We start from the raw sequence: 14,785 nt of genomic DNA, 5'->3' as shown, positions 1-14,785 counted from the left end.
TAACTTTGAAAAGACTGCTCTTGAGTCACCATTCATTAGATTTATGTAAGTGCTTTTTTTCCCATGGTCATGTCAGTAACCATGGGGTTGTATTACATATATATGAGATGGAATTTTGATTGAATAAATATTGGAGGGAGTTCATTAACAAGAATTCAGTTCAGTCAATCACATACATTTATCAAGGGCCTACTATGTGCCCTGGGGATACAAAGAAAGGCAGCTGACATACATCCTGCATTCAAGGACCTCATTGGAGGGATAACATATGTGCTACATTCAGAATTATACATGTATACCTGTTAGTATGATAAATTGGAGAAAAACAAAAGGAAGGAACTCCCCTTTAATGGAAGCAGCTTCTTATAGGAAGTGAGATTTTAACTCTAGTTGGGAAGATTCTAGGAATTAAAGCTGAAGAGGGAGAAATTTCAGATTTGAGAAATGGCAGCCAGTGAAATGCCCAGAGGGTTGAATACAAGGAAAAGCAGAGCACTCCTGGAGGGTGAACAAGATATAAGAAGACTGGAAAAGGATCTGTATGTGTGTGTAGGTCATGAAGAATTTGGATGCTAAACAAGCTTTTCTATTTAATCATGGAGGTGATAAACCACTAGAACTGATTGAATGGGGAGAATGTGCTCTAGTGGAAGGGGGATGAGACCAATCAGCAGGCTGTATCAGTTGTCCATGTGGGAGGTGATGATTTGCGTGAGCATGATGGCAATGTCTGAGAAGAGAGTGTATTCAAGGGATGGTGGCATGTGAGAGGGCCCTTAGATTCTGAGCCTGAGTGCCTGGGAGGATGATTGTAGTTGTCCTGATAGTAATAGAGAATTTTGGGAGATGAGAGAAGTTTTGATGATGAGAGGAGGGGAAAGGAGAGGAATCATGAATTTAAATCTTGGAAATGTTGAAGTTAAGATTTCTATGGGATGTGACCAAAAAAATTTGAGATGTTCAATAGGGAAATGGATATGTGAGCCTGGAGGTCAGCAGAAAGGTCAGCCTAGGACATTCTCCAGTTCATTTACAGATGAGGAAGGAATGGAGGCAAACAAGATTTAAATCGACTTGCCCAGGGTCACACAGCTAATTAAGTCTGAGGCTGGATTTGAATCTAACTACTCCATAATAAAACATAATATTAAATTTTGGCTTCTCATAATAGTGTATAGTGTAAAAGAGGACTTGTCCTGTAGCCAAGGGCATGGGTTTGCATTCTGCCTCCACCCATACAGGCCATGTGATCCTGGCCCACCCATTCCTCTTAACCTCTCCTTGTAGAGAATGTGCCAGTTGGTCAAGGGAATTAATTTTCCTGTCAGTGAAAGTGCCAAGTGCCTTTCTTAACCCCATATTGAGAATAATACAAGATTAATCCAAAGGGAGATGTATTGCCCACCTAAAGTTGTAGCTCCCTGTTTTTTTTATTATTGCATATTTATGTTAAATAGAAACCTTTCATCAGTGATTTGCCCAAAGTTGAGTTTATTTTCTTACTTTGTTAACTATTTTATACTTGAAACTGCCTTTTCTTTTTCTTATTTTCTTATTCTGTTAATATTTTCAATTTTATATCTCATAAACTGCCTTCAAGTTTTTACTTTTCTATTTCTCATTATCTTTATTTCCATTAATGGATTTAGCCTCAGTTTCTGGATTTATCTGATTCTGTGTCATCTAATCCAGTAATTATAAAATAATGTGCTAGGATTCTTTATTTGTCCCAGAATGGATTGTCTTTAACTACTCCTTGTATATTCCATGAGCTTAAAGTGTATATTGTAACGTCTTATGCCTTTTGATTCCCCTACTTCCTTCAGCAAAGAGAGCAGGGAAAAGAAGGGTAATACTCGTCATTTAAAAAGAGTTTGTGGTCCCCTGTAAAATATGTTTACATTTTTTTGTACCAGAGTTTGAAGAATGAGAATTAGTGTTTTTTTACTTTGGTGAAGTATTGAGATGCTATCTTTGACAAAATTATGGTTTGTTTTGCAGTTCTAAATAACTTTGAATTTGATTTGTTCATTACATGTAAGTAACTTTCATTTTTTTCCTCCTTTTTTGCTTTGTTCCTTTGGATCACACTTTTTGGCCCGACATTGCAACATACCATTCTTGGAATGCTTCATTTTACCATGCCTTTGGGGAACTCCACCACTGATATTTGGAACACTGGAATGATGGGGAAAATATTCTTTACAAAGTAGCTGTGAGTATCCTTTGTGACTTTTTTTAGTCATGTAAACAATGGATTTTCTCCTCCCCTAAGTTGTCATAAATTAAAATGTAAAATTGTTTGAAAATTGAGCTGAGGAAAAATTTAAAATGCATTTTCATGCTCTGTACATAATGGGCATGCAGTGTAATAGTTGATTTTTTGATTTTCAAACAGAATTATGAAAGACTATTCAACAGCCCCCAACAGGAGAATAATCCAGATTTGACATATTATACATATAGCTTCTTAGTAAATTTTGCAAAGGACTTTTCCAGCAACAAAAGCAAGGTGATAATGGGTTTCAAGTTAGAATTTTCACAAATGTTGATCCTGGGTAGAATTAAGAGCAAGGAATTTTTAAGGGCTCCTTTGCCATGAACTTTTAGAATGAAAATATAGTTTTCTCATCACTATAGAAGTATGCCAATAAATTGGATGAGATATAGTCATTAAGACTAGAAGCTAACCAATATGATGTCATATTAAGCCTCCAGGATGAAAATTTTTTGCAGATGGCTAAGTGAAAGATCACATTTATTTTTATAACCCCATAGGAGCATTCAAATTCCACTTTGAAGCATCCACTTGAGATGATTGAAGATTTTTAACAAGTTGAGATAAAATTGGCTTTGCAGCTTGGTTAAATTTGATTTCCCTGAAGATGACGGCAGCAGAATCTTCTGAAACATCAGCCTGAAGTCATTATCCAGCATAGCTGCTTGCCAGGGCTGCTAACATGACATTGACTGTAAAAACCTGCACAAAATTATGGAGAACAATTGTTAAGAATTCAGTGCTTTGATTTCCCTTTCGGACTAGGCTCAGTTTCAAGAAAAGTACTCTGTGGGGAGTGAGCCAAATGATTGTATAATTAAAGGAACAGAAAAATAATTCTAAATAGATTTAAATGATTTTGTGAAAAATTCTAGCAGCTTGCTTTCTTAAAGTCAAAATCTTATTGTTACTAACCTTTGGGGCTTGTCAGGTGAAGTCATTGGTCTGAGATAGGTTTCTTTAATTGTGTTGTTACTCTTCTTTCCTCCCCCACTCCCCCCATGCTGTAACTTTTCAAATGAACTCTGAAACTCAATTCATTATGCTTGTTGATGCTATTTTAATAAGTGCTTTTTTTTTAATGATATGAAAAGCTGGTATGATTTTCTGTGAATAATGATTTGTATAATTTTCAAAAATAGCTTTGAGGAGGGGAATTAGAACTTTCTAGTATTAGAATTTTTTAATGACTAATTTTGTTCCCTTTTCTTTAAAAAACAAACAGCAACAGAAGAACCTTGAAGGCTATGTGGGATTTGCGAATCTCCCAAATCAAGTATACAGAAAATCTGTGAAGAGAGGGTTTGAATTCACGCTTATGGTAGTAGGTAAGACTTTTTTGATCATTTAAAAGTAAACTTTGCTTAGCACATAGGTGGTGCTCAATAAATGCCTTTTTTCTCCTTCCATTCTCTATTCTTCTAGCTGTTCATTTAGGCTTAAATATAATATAAAAATCCCTTCCACAATATTCCCTCTGATGCTTAAAAGGAAAATATTCCAGCTGAGAAATTCTTCAGTGAGTTTTGGGGAGAAGAGTGAGGATAAAAAGGGAAATAGATGTTGCAAGAAATTACTGTTATGTTCCTGAGGCACTGAGGAGGTGATCTCCTCAGATGTGCCACCATAGAGGGCTGCCCCAGATCCATTTGGGCCTACCCCTGGACTGATAGGAACAGGGGCTGTCACTGTATGTGCCCAACCCATGGGATCCCTTTAATCTCTGCTGGGGGCAGGGCAGCCCACTAGTCTTCATTGACAGCCTTGACTCTCGGTTGATGTCCCCTGCAGAGTAAGAAGGGGGAGGCAGTCTGGCCTGGCAGAGGCAGCTGTGGAGTCAAGGAGGAGGGAGGGATTTCAGACTGCTCTTCCCTTTCTTCATGATCTTCTCAGGAGTGGATTTGGGAAGGAATAAATCCAAGTCCAGAAAAGATCAAGTCCCCTTTACTGGGAATGTTTTCTAATGGTGTCCAGCATTTAAAGATCAGAATGCATGTTATTGACAATGAACATGGTGTGGAGCTTCCCATACCCTCAGTGATTGTCCCCATTGACCTTCAGCAGATTCAGAACAAAACAGAGCAGGGCCGTTGACATCCCGCCTGCCCATGGCTCCTGATAGGCCTTCCTATAGGCCATCTAGTCAAATGAGATTGGGTTGGACATGAGAACTTTTTTTTTTTTTTTTTTTTTTTATATATATATATATATATTTTATAATATTATCCCTTGTATTCATTTTTCCAATTTACCCCCCCTCCCTCTATTCCCTCCCCCCGACGACAGGCAATACCATACATTTTACATGTGTTACAATATAGTCTAGGTACAATACATGTGTGCGAATATCACTTTCTTGTTGCACAATAAACATTAGAATCCGAAGGTACATGCAACCTGGGCAGACAGATATTAGTGCTAACAATTTTCATTCCCCTCCCAGTGTTTCTTCTCTGGGTGCAGCTACCTCTGTCCATCATTGATCAACTGGAAGTGAGTTGGATCTTCTTTATGTTGAAGATTTCCACTTCCATCAGAATACATCCTCATACAGCATTGTTGTTGAAGTGTACAGTGATCTTCTGGTTCTGCTCATTTCACTCAGCATCAGTTGATTTAAGTCTCTCCAGGCCTCTCTATATTCCTCCTGTTGGTCATTTCTTACCGAGCAATAATATTCCATAACCTTCATATACCACAATTTACCCAACCATTCTCCAACTGATGGACATCCATTCATCCTCCAGTTTCTAGCTACAACAAAAAGAGCTGCCACAAACATTTTGGCACATATATGTCTCTTTCCGCTCTTTAGTATTTCTTTGGGATATAATCCCAGTAGTAGCGCTGCTGGGTCAAAGGGTATGCACAGTTTGATAACTTTTTGGGCATAATTCCAGATTGCTCTCCAGAATGGCTGGATTCTTTCACAACTCCACCAGCAATGTATTAGTGTCCCAGTTTTCCCACATCCCCTCCAACATTTGTCATTATTTGTTCCGGACATGAGAACTTTAAGAAAATCATTTAAATGGTTGTTGGGAAGTTGGGTTCACTTAGTTTGAATGTGATTCAGGGAAGGGAAGGGAACAGACTTATTTAGCACTTACTTACTTTGTGCCAGGAAATAGCATCTTGTTGAATCTTCCCAGCAGCTCTCTGAGATTTTACCCCCATGTAACATTTGAGGAAACTGAGGCTCAGAAGCCAAGGGATTTGCCCAAGGTCACCGACTTCTAAGACTGGATTTGAACTCTGGTATTCCTGCTTTTAGTGGTGCCCCCTGCTGACACATTTAGAGAAGTTAGCTGTTTGATAAGGCCAGTTGGTCCGAGGTGGACGTGCTTTTTGTGACTCAGGCCCCACTGTATCTCGGGGATCTGCGGGCTAGCTCCCTTGGTCCAGAAGGTGGGATTGTAGTTTGTAGAACGGCTCTTGCTTTAGGGTCAGTTGGGCTGTGGAGCCCAGGGCAGCTGGGCTTTAGTTTCTCTCCCCCATCCTAGGCTGCTCCTCTACTTTTGAACTTTGTGGGTTCTTTCTTAGAGGCAAATGGCCCCCCACCCCTCAGAACTTGAGGTTTCTCTCTAACCCCTGGGCTGGGCTTCTGTACCTCAAATGAATACCCTCTGTCCTTCTTTCTCTTTAACTTGTCTATCCAGAGGGCTCAGCTTCTGGCTAAGGTTCTTACTGCAGCCTTTCCTGATTTCTTCGTATATTTTGTTGCACAGTGGTTAGAGAGCTGACCCATAAATGCTTAACTCCCTGTAAGTGACCTTAGGCAAATCCACCATGTTTGCCTCAGTTTTCTTCTCTGTAAAATTTCCTTCTGGAGAAGGAAATAGTCAGGGTCTTTGCTAAAAAATCCTGTTTGGAGTCCCAGAGTGACTGGAGCCAGTACATGTCATCACCATCCCCAGTGTCCTTCAGGCCTTTGTCTCTATAGGTGCTCAGCAGTGGATGTTGGATTCCCTAGGCCTGATAAGGAAGGGCGCCCATGCTTAGACTGGTTTGCATTAATCACCAACAATTGCTGACTAGCATCTGGCCATTGCTGAGGCTTCCCCAAGCACCCGCCCTGTAGGATGAATCCACATTTAGGGAGTTGTTTCTAGATACAAGATTAACATATAAAATATAATGAGAGGAAGCAAATATGTGAAAAGAGAATTGAAATCCAAAGATAGAAATAAATGGATTTTTTGGGCATAGATTTTTCTGACTTATTTAAGTAGGGAACAATCATTGTGGATGCGATTAAATTTGAGCTGGGTCTAGATCGCTCATTCAACAAACTTCTATTGTATGTGGAGTATTTGGCCCAGTGCTGGGAGAGATACAGAGCTTAGCAGAGGCTGTTCATGCCCTCCTGGAGGCCATTTTTATTGGGAGATAGATCCAAATAGGATTCCTAGCTCTGACAGGATGAATGGCACACAGAAAGCTATAAGAGCCAGGTGAGACCTTGGGAGGTAATTTCTTCAACAAACTGAAGGCTGGGGGACTTGAGCATATTCTAGGTACTGCCTGGCCAGTGAGCCTCGCTGCTCTGGGTGGCATGCGCATCCAGGGCTGGCCCCCTGCTTGGAATGCTTCCTCCCTCTCCCCCCCCCCCCCCCCCAATATATATATATGCCTGCCCAGCTTCCTTTCAAGTTCTAGCTGCAATCTCCTCTTTAGGAAGCTTTTTTCAACCCCCCCCCCCCTTTAACTCTGGAGCATTCTTCCTCTTCATTCTGTGTCCTTTCTCTAGACTTCTGGTTGTCTCCCTGAGTTCTGGTAATATATTTGGCCACTTTTGGTATCCCCAGAACTTAGCACAGGGCCTGGCACATAGGAGACTTCATCAGTGTTCATTGGCTGGTTTGAAGGATGAATTGGAAAAGGAGAGAGCATTGACCTGGGAAGGGCTCAGGGGAGCCATACTAAGGGGCTGGAGAGGAGGGGGAGAGCTAGCACGTGCCAGGCACTATGTTAATTCCTTTACAAACATGACCTCATTTGATGCCCACAACAGTCGCATTTTACGATTGTGGAATTTGAGGCAGACAAAGGTGAAGATCTGTCCACATCCCAGTGTGCTGGGTTTGAACTCTGATCTTCCTGAATCTGGGCCCGGTGCTTGGTCTACTGGGCTACCATCTACCCCAGAACCAGATGACTTCGAAATGGACTTTTCAGATAAAGAGCATTTATTGAGCACATGTTGTATGCCAAACACTGTCATACCTCAGATGGAATTTGTGCTTCACCTCTCTGAATGTCCCTCTAGGGATAAAGATTTCAGCATCCCCTGGCCTGGCCATCAGTGTGACTCATGTCTGTGTCCTCCTCTATAATCACTGAAGAGAAAGGGTCCCTTCAAGTCATGGCTCCTGATAAGCCCATCTTTGGCCTCCATTTATTTCCCGAGGCAACCTTTCACCTCTCTTTTTAATTGGCCAGCATGGACCTCTCCAGTGTCCCCTTGTGGTACTCATTTTGATGTTTAATTATGGGCCCAACGGGTCTCTCTGTGTTTTCTATCTACTCAGCTGTCAGTTTTCATCCAACTCCAGGTTGTTGTCCTTGCAGGAGAGACTTGTAGGGCCATCTTTGGGAAGATCTTTTCCAGGATTTGGGGATTTCATGCAATTGGAACAGTAGCATTGTCCAGTAGGAGTATTTGGGGGGAACCACATCCTCAGGGAATGTCCTTTAATGTGGACTGTGTCCTGGACTTCTTCCGTCCCATTTGGTGTGGAGCGTGTGTCTCATCTAGAATTAGGTCTGCTTGGACATTGATAGCTGGGCTGAGGACAGGAGCTTTTTGCTGTAGGGGTTTTGAGGACTCTTGAATGATTGTGGTATGTGAATGGGAGGCATCTTGCTTGAAAAGAGCCTTTTACCACCAAATGAAGTTATGTGCTTGTAAACCTACAAGGAACCTGGTGGGGATCTGGAAATTGCCACCTTTCAGACACTTGGGATGGTAAAGAAGGTACCTCATTGTACACTATTGTTTGGAGAAGTTTCTGTTTCCTCATCAGGTGTTCACATATAGGTGAGTCCCATAAAGATTCCAAGTTGATCTTGGGCAGTAGTTGTTGCTGCTTCAGACTGTTGGCAGTAACCTGAGAAGTCGTCCCTTTAAATCTTTCAGTGGCCGTTTCAGTGGCCTTAGTCTCCTAGGTAGCTTTGGTCTGAAAACACTGAGCACCCCCTGAATCTCAGCACAATTTGGGTCCCATCAAAAGTTTTTGCAGGTACAATCTGTTGTGGATACCAAGACACACCTGAAACAATCTCCTGTCCTCCTCGGGCTTCTCTTCCATTGGGGGAAACATATAAATTGTCATTGGTTAGCTTTGAACATCATGGGCAGAGAGTCTGGCAACACTATTGTGTTTGAAGAACAGCCAGGAAGCTGCTGTTTCACATCACACACTGCATGAAGGGGTGTCTGAAGAGCTTGTGAAGGGCATTGGATACTGAGCAGAAGATTTTCTGTTTGATCTTGGAAATAAGGAGTCCTTGAAGTTGGTTGAATGCTCAGGCTGCTGTTGGTTTGGAAGGAAGATTGGTTTGGTGACTGAATGGAGGAGGGCCAGGATACCAGAGTCAGGGAGATGAACCTGCAAGCTCTTGAAGCTCTGGGGTTAGGTGGGGTCCAGGTACTTGTCAGGGGTGTTGCCGAAGGGAATAGTTGTTCAAGGTTGGGTCAGTGAGTTCTGCGATCGATGCATGTGGGGGAAATGTGGATCCATTGGGCCAAGTTAAGGGTGGGCTGTCCTTGGAGTAGATTCTTCAGAATCAAAGATAGAGCCTTAGGATTACAAAAATAAACTTTGAAGGGCAAAAGCAAGGCTTGGCCTTGTCCATAAGGAACAAAGGCTGAGGGGACCTTGGATGTTCTGTAATCTAGCCTCCTAAATTCCCTATAGGTGTGAAAATTGAGGCACAGAAAGTTTTGGTGAGCTTTAATAATCACTCAACTATCAGAAGATAAGGGTAAAAAATAAATTTCCAGACTAATTATAATGAGGCAGCCTGGTGGTTCAGTGGAGTAGAACATTAGACAAATCCAGCCTCAGATACTTCTTATCTGTGATGCTCTGGACAAGTAAGTCACTTCACATCTATTTCCTCAGTTTGCTCATCTGTAAAATGAAGGTAAATAGAGAGAGAGAGAAAGAGAGAGAGCGAGAGAGAGAGAGAGCGAGAGAGAGAGAGAGAGAGAGAGAGAGAGAGAGAGTGAGTGTGTGTGTGTGTGTGTGTGTGTGTGTGTGTGTGTGTGTGTGTGTGTGTGTAATCATTTAGCAACAGTGCTTAGCACTTAGTAGGCACAATATAAACTGCCATAAAGCTGTTGAGATAATTGAATTTGTCTTGCAGACATGGAGCTAGATGTCCAGTACAGAGCCTTGGGGGATATCCACAGTTAGTAGATTTGACCTAGATAAGGAGGCTGGGAAGTAGCAGCTGGATAGGTGTGGGGGAAGACCAGCTAGTTCCTCAGGTACCTTGAGATTGGATTTGAAGCTAAATGACAGATAGATAGCCTGGGCTTGGCCCTTCAACTAGCTAGTCGTTGGCGGCCTGATCTGAGGGAAATCATGGCATCTCTTGGTTTCTCTCTTTAAATATAGGAGCTAAACTCCCTGGCTCCTGGGGTCCCTTTTGGCTTGAAATCTATAACATGCTTTTTTTGTGGGCTCTCACACAGATTTCCTGCATACTGATGTCCAACTGCTTTTCCTATTTCTGTCTTCCTTCTAGGAATATCTTTCTTGAATTCCCCTTAATTTCCTTTTCTCTGCCTTTTGGATGAAAGTTTATTTGTTTATTTCGACTTCTGATTTCCTGTCCACTGCTTCTGTCGCTTTCCATCTTGGGACAGCTCGCAAATGAGTTTGATTCTGGCAACATCTTTCCAAACTTGATATTTGTCAGACATGTGATGACTTAGGGACTTTGGGAACTCTTCTGGTTTTTTGGTAGGATCACAACTCCCTGACCATCAGCATTTCAGCACATTTTGAAAGCTCTCATCTCCCTCCCGAAGAACAGAACCTTTTTGAGGGTAGGGACTTAACTAATTTGAATTTACATCCTCAGGACTTGGCACTCCCACACTTCCCTTTTCCCCTCTCTCCTTTTTTTGCATCAAGTGCTTGTTATAGATGCTGCAATATAAGAAGACCAGTTGTCCTGTGAAATAGTTGTTATTTTTGGCTGTACAATAAGATTGACTCCTTTCTTGCTTTTGCAGCAAGTATTCCCTGGCAGCCAACCTTCCTGGACCTGGATCTTTTGCTCTTGTTTATAACAAGAATGTCAAAATTACCAGCAGTAAGTCCATTGTGGGACATAGGAGCTCACAGTTAGAGTCCCAACAGATAAACTCAGTTATTTATTTCTTTTTGAAGAATAGCTTTTCATTTTTCAAAATCCATGCAAAGATACTTTTCAGCATTCACCCTTGCAAAACCTTGTTCCATATTTTCCTCTTCCCTTTCTTTCCCCTTCCCCTACAGCAAGTAATCCAATATAGGTTAAACTTGTACAATTCTTCTAAACATATTTCCACATTTATCATTCTGTACAAGAAAAAGCAGATCAAAAAGGGGAAAAAAATAACAAGCAAACAAACAAGATGAAAATCCACATTTAAAGTTCCTACAGTCTCTCTCTCATACAAATTGATCTCTCCATCACAAGTCTATTAAAATTGGCCTGAATCACCTCAATCTAATAGACAAGTTTATTGATCTTCTTAAATCTGAAATATTTAGCACCTTCTGCAACCCCTTTATATTTATCCAAACAAGTGAATAAATGCCATCTCCAGAAGGAATTGTGTGGAAGTAAAAAGGAGTAGCTAACCTGTCCTTTGTAGAAACTTAAGGATCATAAAAAGCCACATTTGGGAGAGAATTGCATCTGAAACATTGCAAGGGTGGGGTGCCCCACTTGACCAAAGACACAAAAATGATAAAGTGGCACATTATGGACATAAAGGACAGGCTATTCCTGTGAGGGAGAAATTGGGCCCGGCGTTAGCTATGTGCCAGGGTCTATTCTGATAATTGGGAGTCACTTCCTCACTTCAGATCTTTGTCATGTTTCCAATTGGAAGGCCTAGCTAGGTACATGTGCTAGAGCTTAGTGGGCCTTTATGTACCTGCCCTTAGATGTGGGGCGTAGGAAAGAATCTCATTGTATGGCCACATTAGAGACATGTTTGTGTGTGATAGTAAAGTGACTAATGCTTTTTGTTTTCTTGTAGGAGAGTCTGGATTGGGGAAGTCAACATTAATCAACTCATTATTCCTAACAGACTTGTATTCTTCAGAGTATCCAGGTCCCTCACATAGAATTAAAAAGACTGTACAGGTATGTACATTTGTAGTTTGAATTATTTTACTTTTGATTTAATTTGCTTGCAAATAGCCCAACTTCTAGAAAGCTAGAAACTGATGCCACAGAGAAATGTTTTATTTCTGATGTTCAAGGATTATACTCTTATGTAGCTATTCTGAGTGCTCCCTCGGTCAAATGGGGTTAGTTTGTTAACTGATATTTAACCAAATGATTGCGTACCTGGTGACTTCTGGAGCCGATTTCCTTTCCAATCAGTGCCCTTGATCTTAAACAATAGGTTAGTCATAATTCCATCTAGAGAATGCAGTAAAAACTTGCATTTTGTAGTGAAGTGTCAGGAACAAAATTGGAAAGTCATTTTGAAGAGAGCTTTTAGGAGGCAGGGTTTCCAGCTTTCATGCTCACTTGGGGTTCTATAATCGTCCCAACCCCAGCTCTGGTATTCACTCCCCCTTTTAGACTCCTTTAGTCAATAATTCTGAGCCCTCTTGTGCCTTAGCCAAAGATATGACCTTCATGTCATAATGACACCGATTCATTCTGAATAGCTCTAATTGATCTTGGGCCAGAACCAGCTTTATTAGTGATCCAGCAAATGCCCTGTATATCATTAAAACATTGACCATGGAGGGAATTGTCTTTGTTCATCTATAGCAGAGATTCTTAGATTGAAACCCGTGAACTTGGATTTGTTTTTTAATATTAGATACATAGTTCAGTATAAGTTGTTTCCTTTGTGTGATCCTATGATTTTTTTCCCTTGTATTCACTTAGAAGTGCCTTCTGAGAAAGGTTACCTGGGTTTCATATTCTTGGGAAAGGTATTGTCATGGAATTGTAACAGCCCCCAGTGATCTCTTTTAGTGTTTTTGAATTTGGGAACACACAGAGGCACACGGTGGCAGATTCTCTGTTTGCTGGCAGGTTTTTTGTGGGGGCACACAAATGAAAGTAAAGCTGTCTTTGATATGGTGAAAAGTGTTAACCTCATCAGAATTAAGAGTTTGAGATCTTAAATGATTCACATGTATTCTGCCAACATTGTCTTTGTTATTGTGATGAAAAGTGATTGTGTGGCATGGGATATGGATTGCATTCTTCTGTGTAGACACAAATGGAAGTCCTATTTGTATTCTCAATGAGATTGTAAAATACCTTTTCCCCATCTTTCCTTTGTCCTTTCCAAATCTTGAGATTTCCCCTTCCCCAAGATTGTAGAAACACACAGACCCAGAAGGGACTCAGAAGCCTCCTAGTGTCTAGTCCATATTTAATTTTTTTTCTGGTAAATTTTTTTATTTTTAGTACACATTACTTTATGAATCATTGGGAGAGAAAAACCAGCAAAAGGGAAAAACCATGAGAGACATTTAAAAAAAGAAGAAGAAGTGAACATATCATGTATTGATTTACATAGTCTCCTTAGTATTTTTCCTGGGTTTTCTGGGCATTTTCTGTCCAAAATCTGTTGGGATTGCTTTGGATCACTGAAACTCTGAGAAGAACCAAATCATTCATAGTTATTATTGTTACTATACATTGTTGCTATTGTTGTTGTGTACAATGTTTTCCTGGTTCTGTTTGTTTCACTCAGTAGCCTTTCTAAACTCAGCTTGTTCATCATTTTTTATAGAATAATAATTCCATTATCTTCACACATCACAACTTATTCAGGATTCCTCAAATGATGGACATCTACTCATTTTCTAATTCTTTGCCACTACAAAAAGAACTGCTACAAACATTTTTGCATGTGGGTGCTTTTCCCTCTTCTAAGATTTCCTTGGGATGCAAACCCAGTAATAGCACTGTCCAGTCCGTATTTGAATGAAAACTCTGTGCAGTTGTCACCTAGCTTTGCTAGAAGGCACATTTCAGTAACGCTAATTTAGGGGAAGTTTTCCTTTAAATGAAGCTCATGTTTTGCTTCTTTGCCATCTTCCACTTATTGGTCTTGGTCCTTTTTTTCTGGAGCTGGGTAGAGCAAGCAGAATCAAAGCCCTTGGAGAAAAAAAACCTTCTTAATGGGGAAAATTGCTTAGAGAGACATTAAGCCAAAAAAGCTCAGCTGAGAACAACATTTTGTGTGTCCCAATATTGGTTGCCTCATCTTTTATATAGAGCAGCACATAGGGAACTTATTGTTTCAGTAACCAGAAGTTGAGGTTAGCACTTTCTCTTTTATTATTCATAAATGATACTTCACAATTCACAAATTGTTCATACTTCTAAGACCGGTTGCAGCGCCCTTTTTACCTTGGTTATTAAGCCAAAACTTCCATCCTCTTTTTGGTGAGTTTAGTGATTTCTAAAATGTAGAATGACTCTGAGCTTGCAGAGGATGTTTCTTGGTCTCCCCCCATCTCCCTCTTTCTTCCCTGTGACTTGACTAGTGGCTAGAGATCCTTTTTGGCCCCCTCCACTTAGTTAATCACTGCCATTATATGCAGATTTCCAGATTTCTAGAGTAGATGGGGTGAAGAAATAGTAAATGTTGCAAATGGAACCTTTTCTTGTTTAGTTGCTCTTGAAAGTGTGTATTCCTTTCTTGTAAAGTACATGAAGGTTAATGGTTTGCTATGATCTGCAAGGACTGCCTTGATATGACCTGGGAACAGTTTCTGCAGATAGGAAAGGTTGGTTTGAAAGCTAAGCATCTTACCTAGGGATTCTGAGGCAGTTGGAATGATGTGAGAGCCAGGCCCAAACTCAGGATTCTGTGATTCTAGACAAGTTTGTCTCGGCTTCTTCATCTGTACAATGGAGGTGATAGTACCTCTATCTTCCAGGGTGGTTGTGAAGAACAAATGAGATAATTTTTGTGACATTTGGCACAGTACCTGGCACTTCATAAGTCCTTGTTAGCTGTTATTGTTGATGCTATATTGGTAATTTGCAGATTATGTAGAATGGTATTTTTGGTTTTAAGTTCAACTATATTATTGGGGCAAGATTTTTAAACATGAATCTTTTAATCAGCTTCTGAGGTATATGAAGAATCTAGTCCAGGAGACCAGAATTATGATACAAGTACCTTAAAGGAGCTTCGATCACATTATTTATTTTTCAGAAAAGTTAAGATGCTGAATATTCTTTGTTCTTTGCTAAAGGATTAAATTTGCATTTAGTCTTGGAGGACTCCAGGGA

The 14,785-nt window shown here is 40.5% G+C and overlaps 1 protein-coding gene across 7 annotated transcripts in view; it reads left to right on the top strand.

The window, feature by feature from the left end:
* SEPTIN7 (septin 7) overlaps positions 1–14,785 on the top strand; it is a 68,939-nt gene that overhangs the window by 27,838 nt on the left and 26,316 nt on the right. For 3 of the 7 annotated variants that reach the window (XM_074284536.1, XM_074284537.1, XM_074284533.1), the window contains exons 2-3: positions 3,504–3,606; positions 11,544–11,650. In XM_074284536.1, coding sequence (XP_074140637.1) covers positions 3,597–3,606; positions 11,544–11,650 — 117 coding nt within the window. In that variant the 5' untranslated portion in view covers positions 3,504–3,596. Of the gene's footprint in view, positions 1–2,042; positions 2,216–2,778; positions 3,075–3,503; positions 3,632–11,490; positions 11,651–14,785 lie in introns of those variants that run through there. The other 4 variants (XM_074284534.1, XM_074284539.1, XM_074284538.1 and 1 more) reach the window with 4 other exon arrangements.

The sequence above is a fragment of the Sminthopsis crassicaudata genome, chromosome 1 (genome assembly GCF_048593235.1).
Source record: "Sminthopsis crassicaudata isolate SCR6 chromosome 1, ASM4859323v1, whole genome shotgun sequence".
NCBI classification, from domain to species: domain Eukaryota; kingdom Metazoa; phylum Chordata; class Mammalia; order Dasyuromorphia; family Dasyuridae; genus Sminthopsis; species Sminthopsis crassicaudata.
Note: the sequence above shows the minus strand (reverse complement) of the source record. Positions and strands in the feature narration are given on the sequence as shown.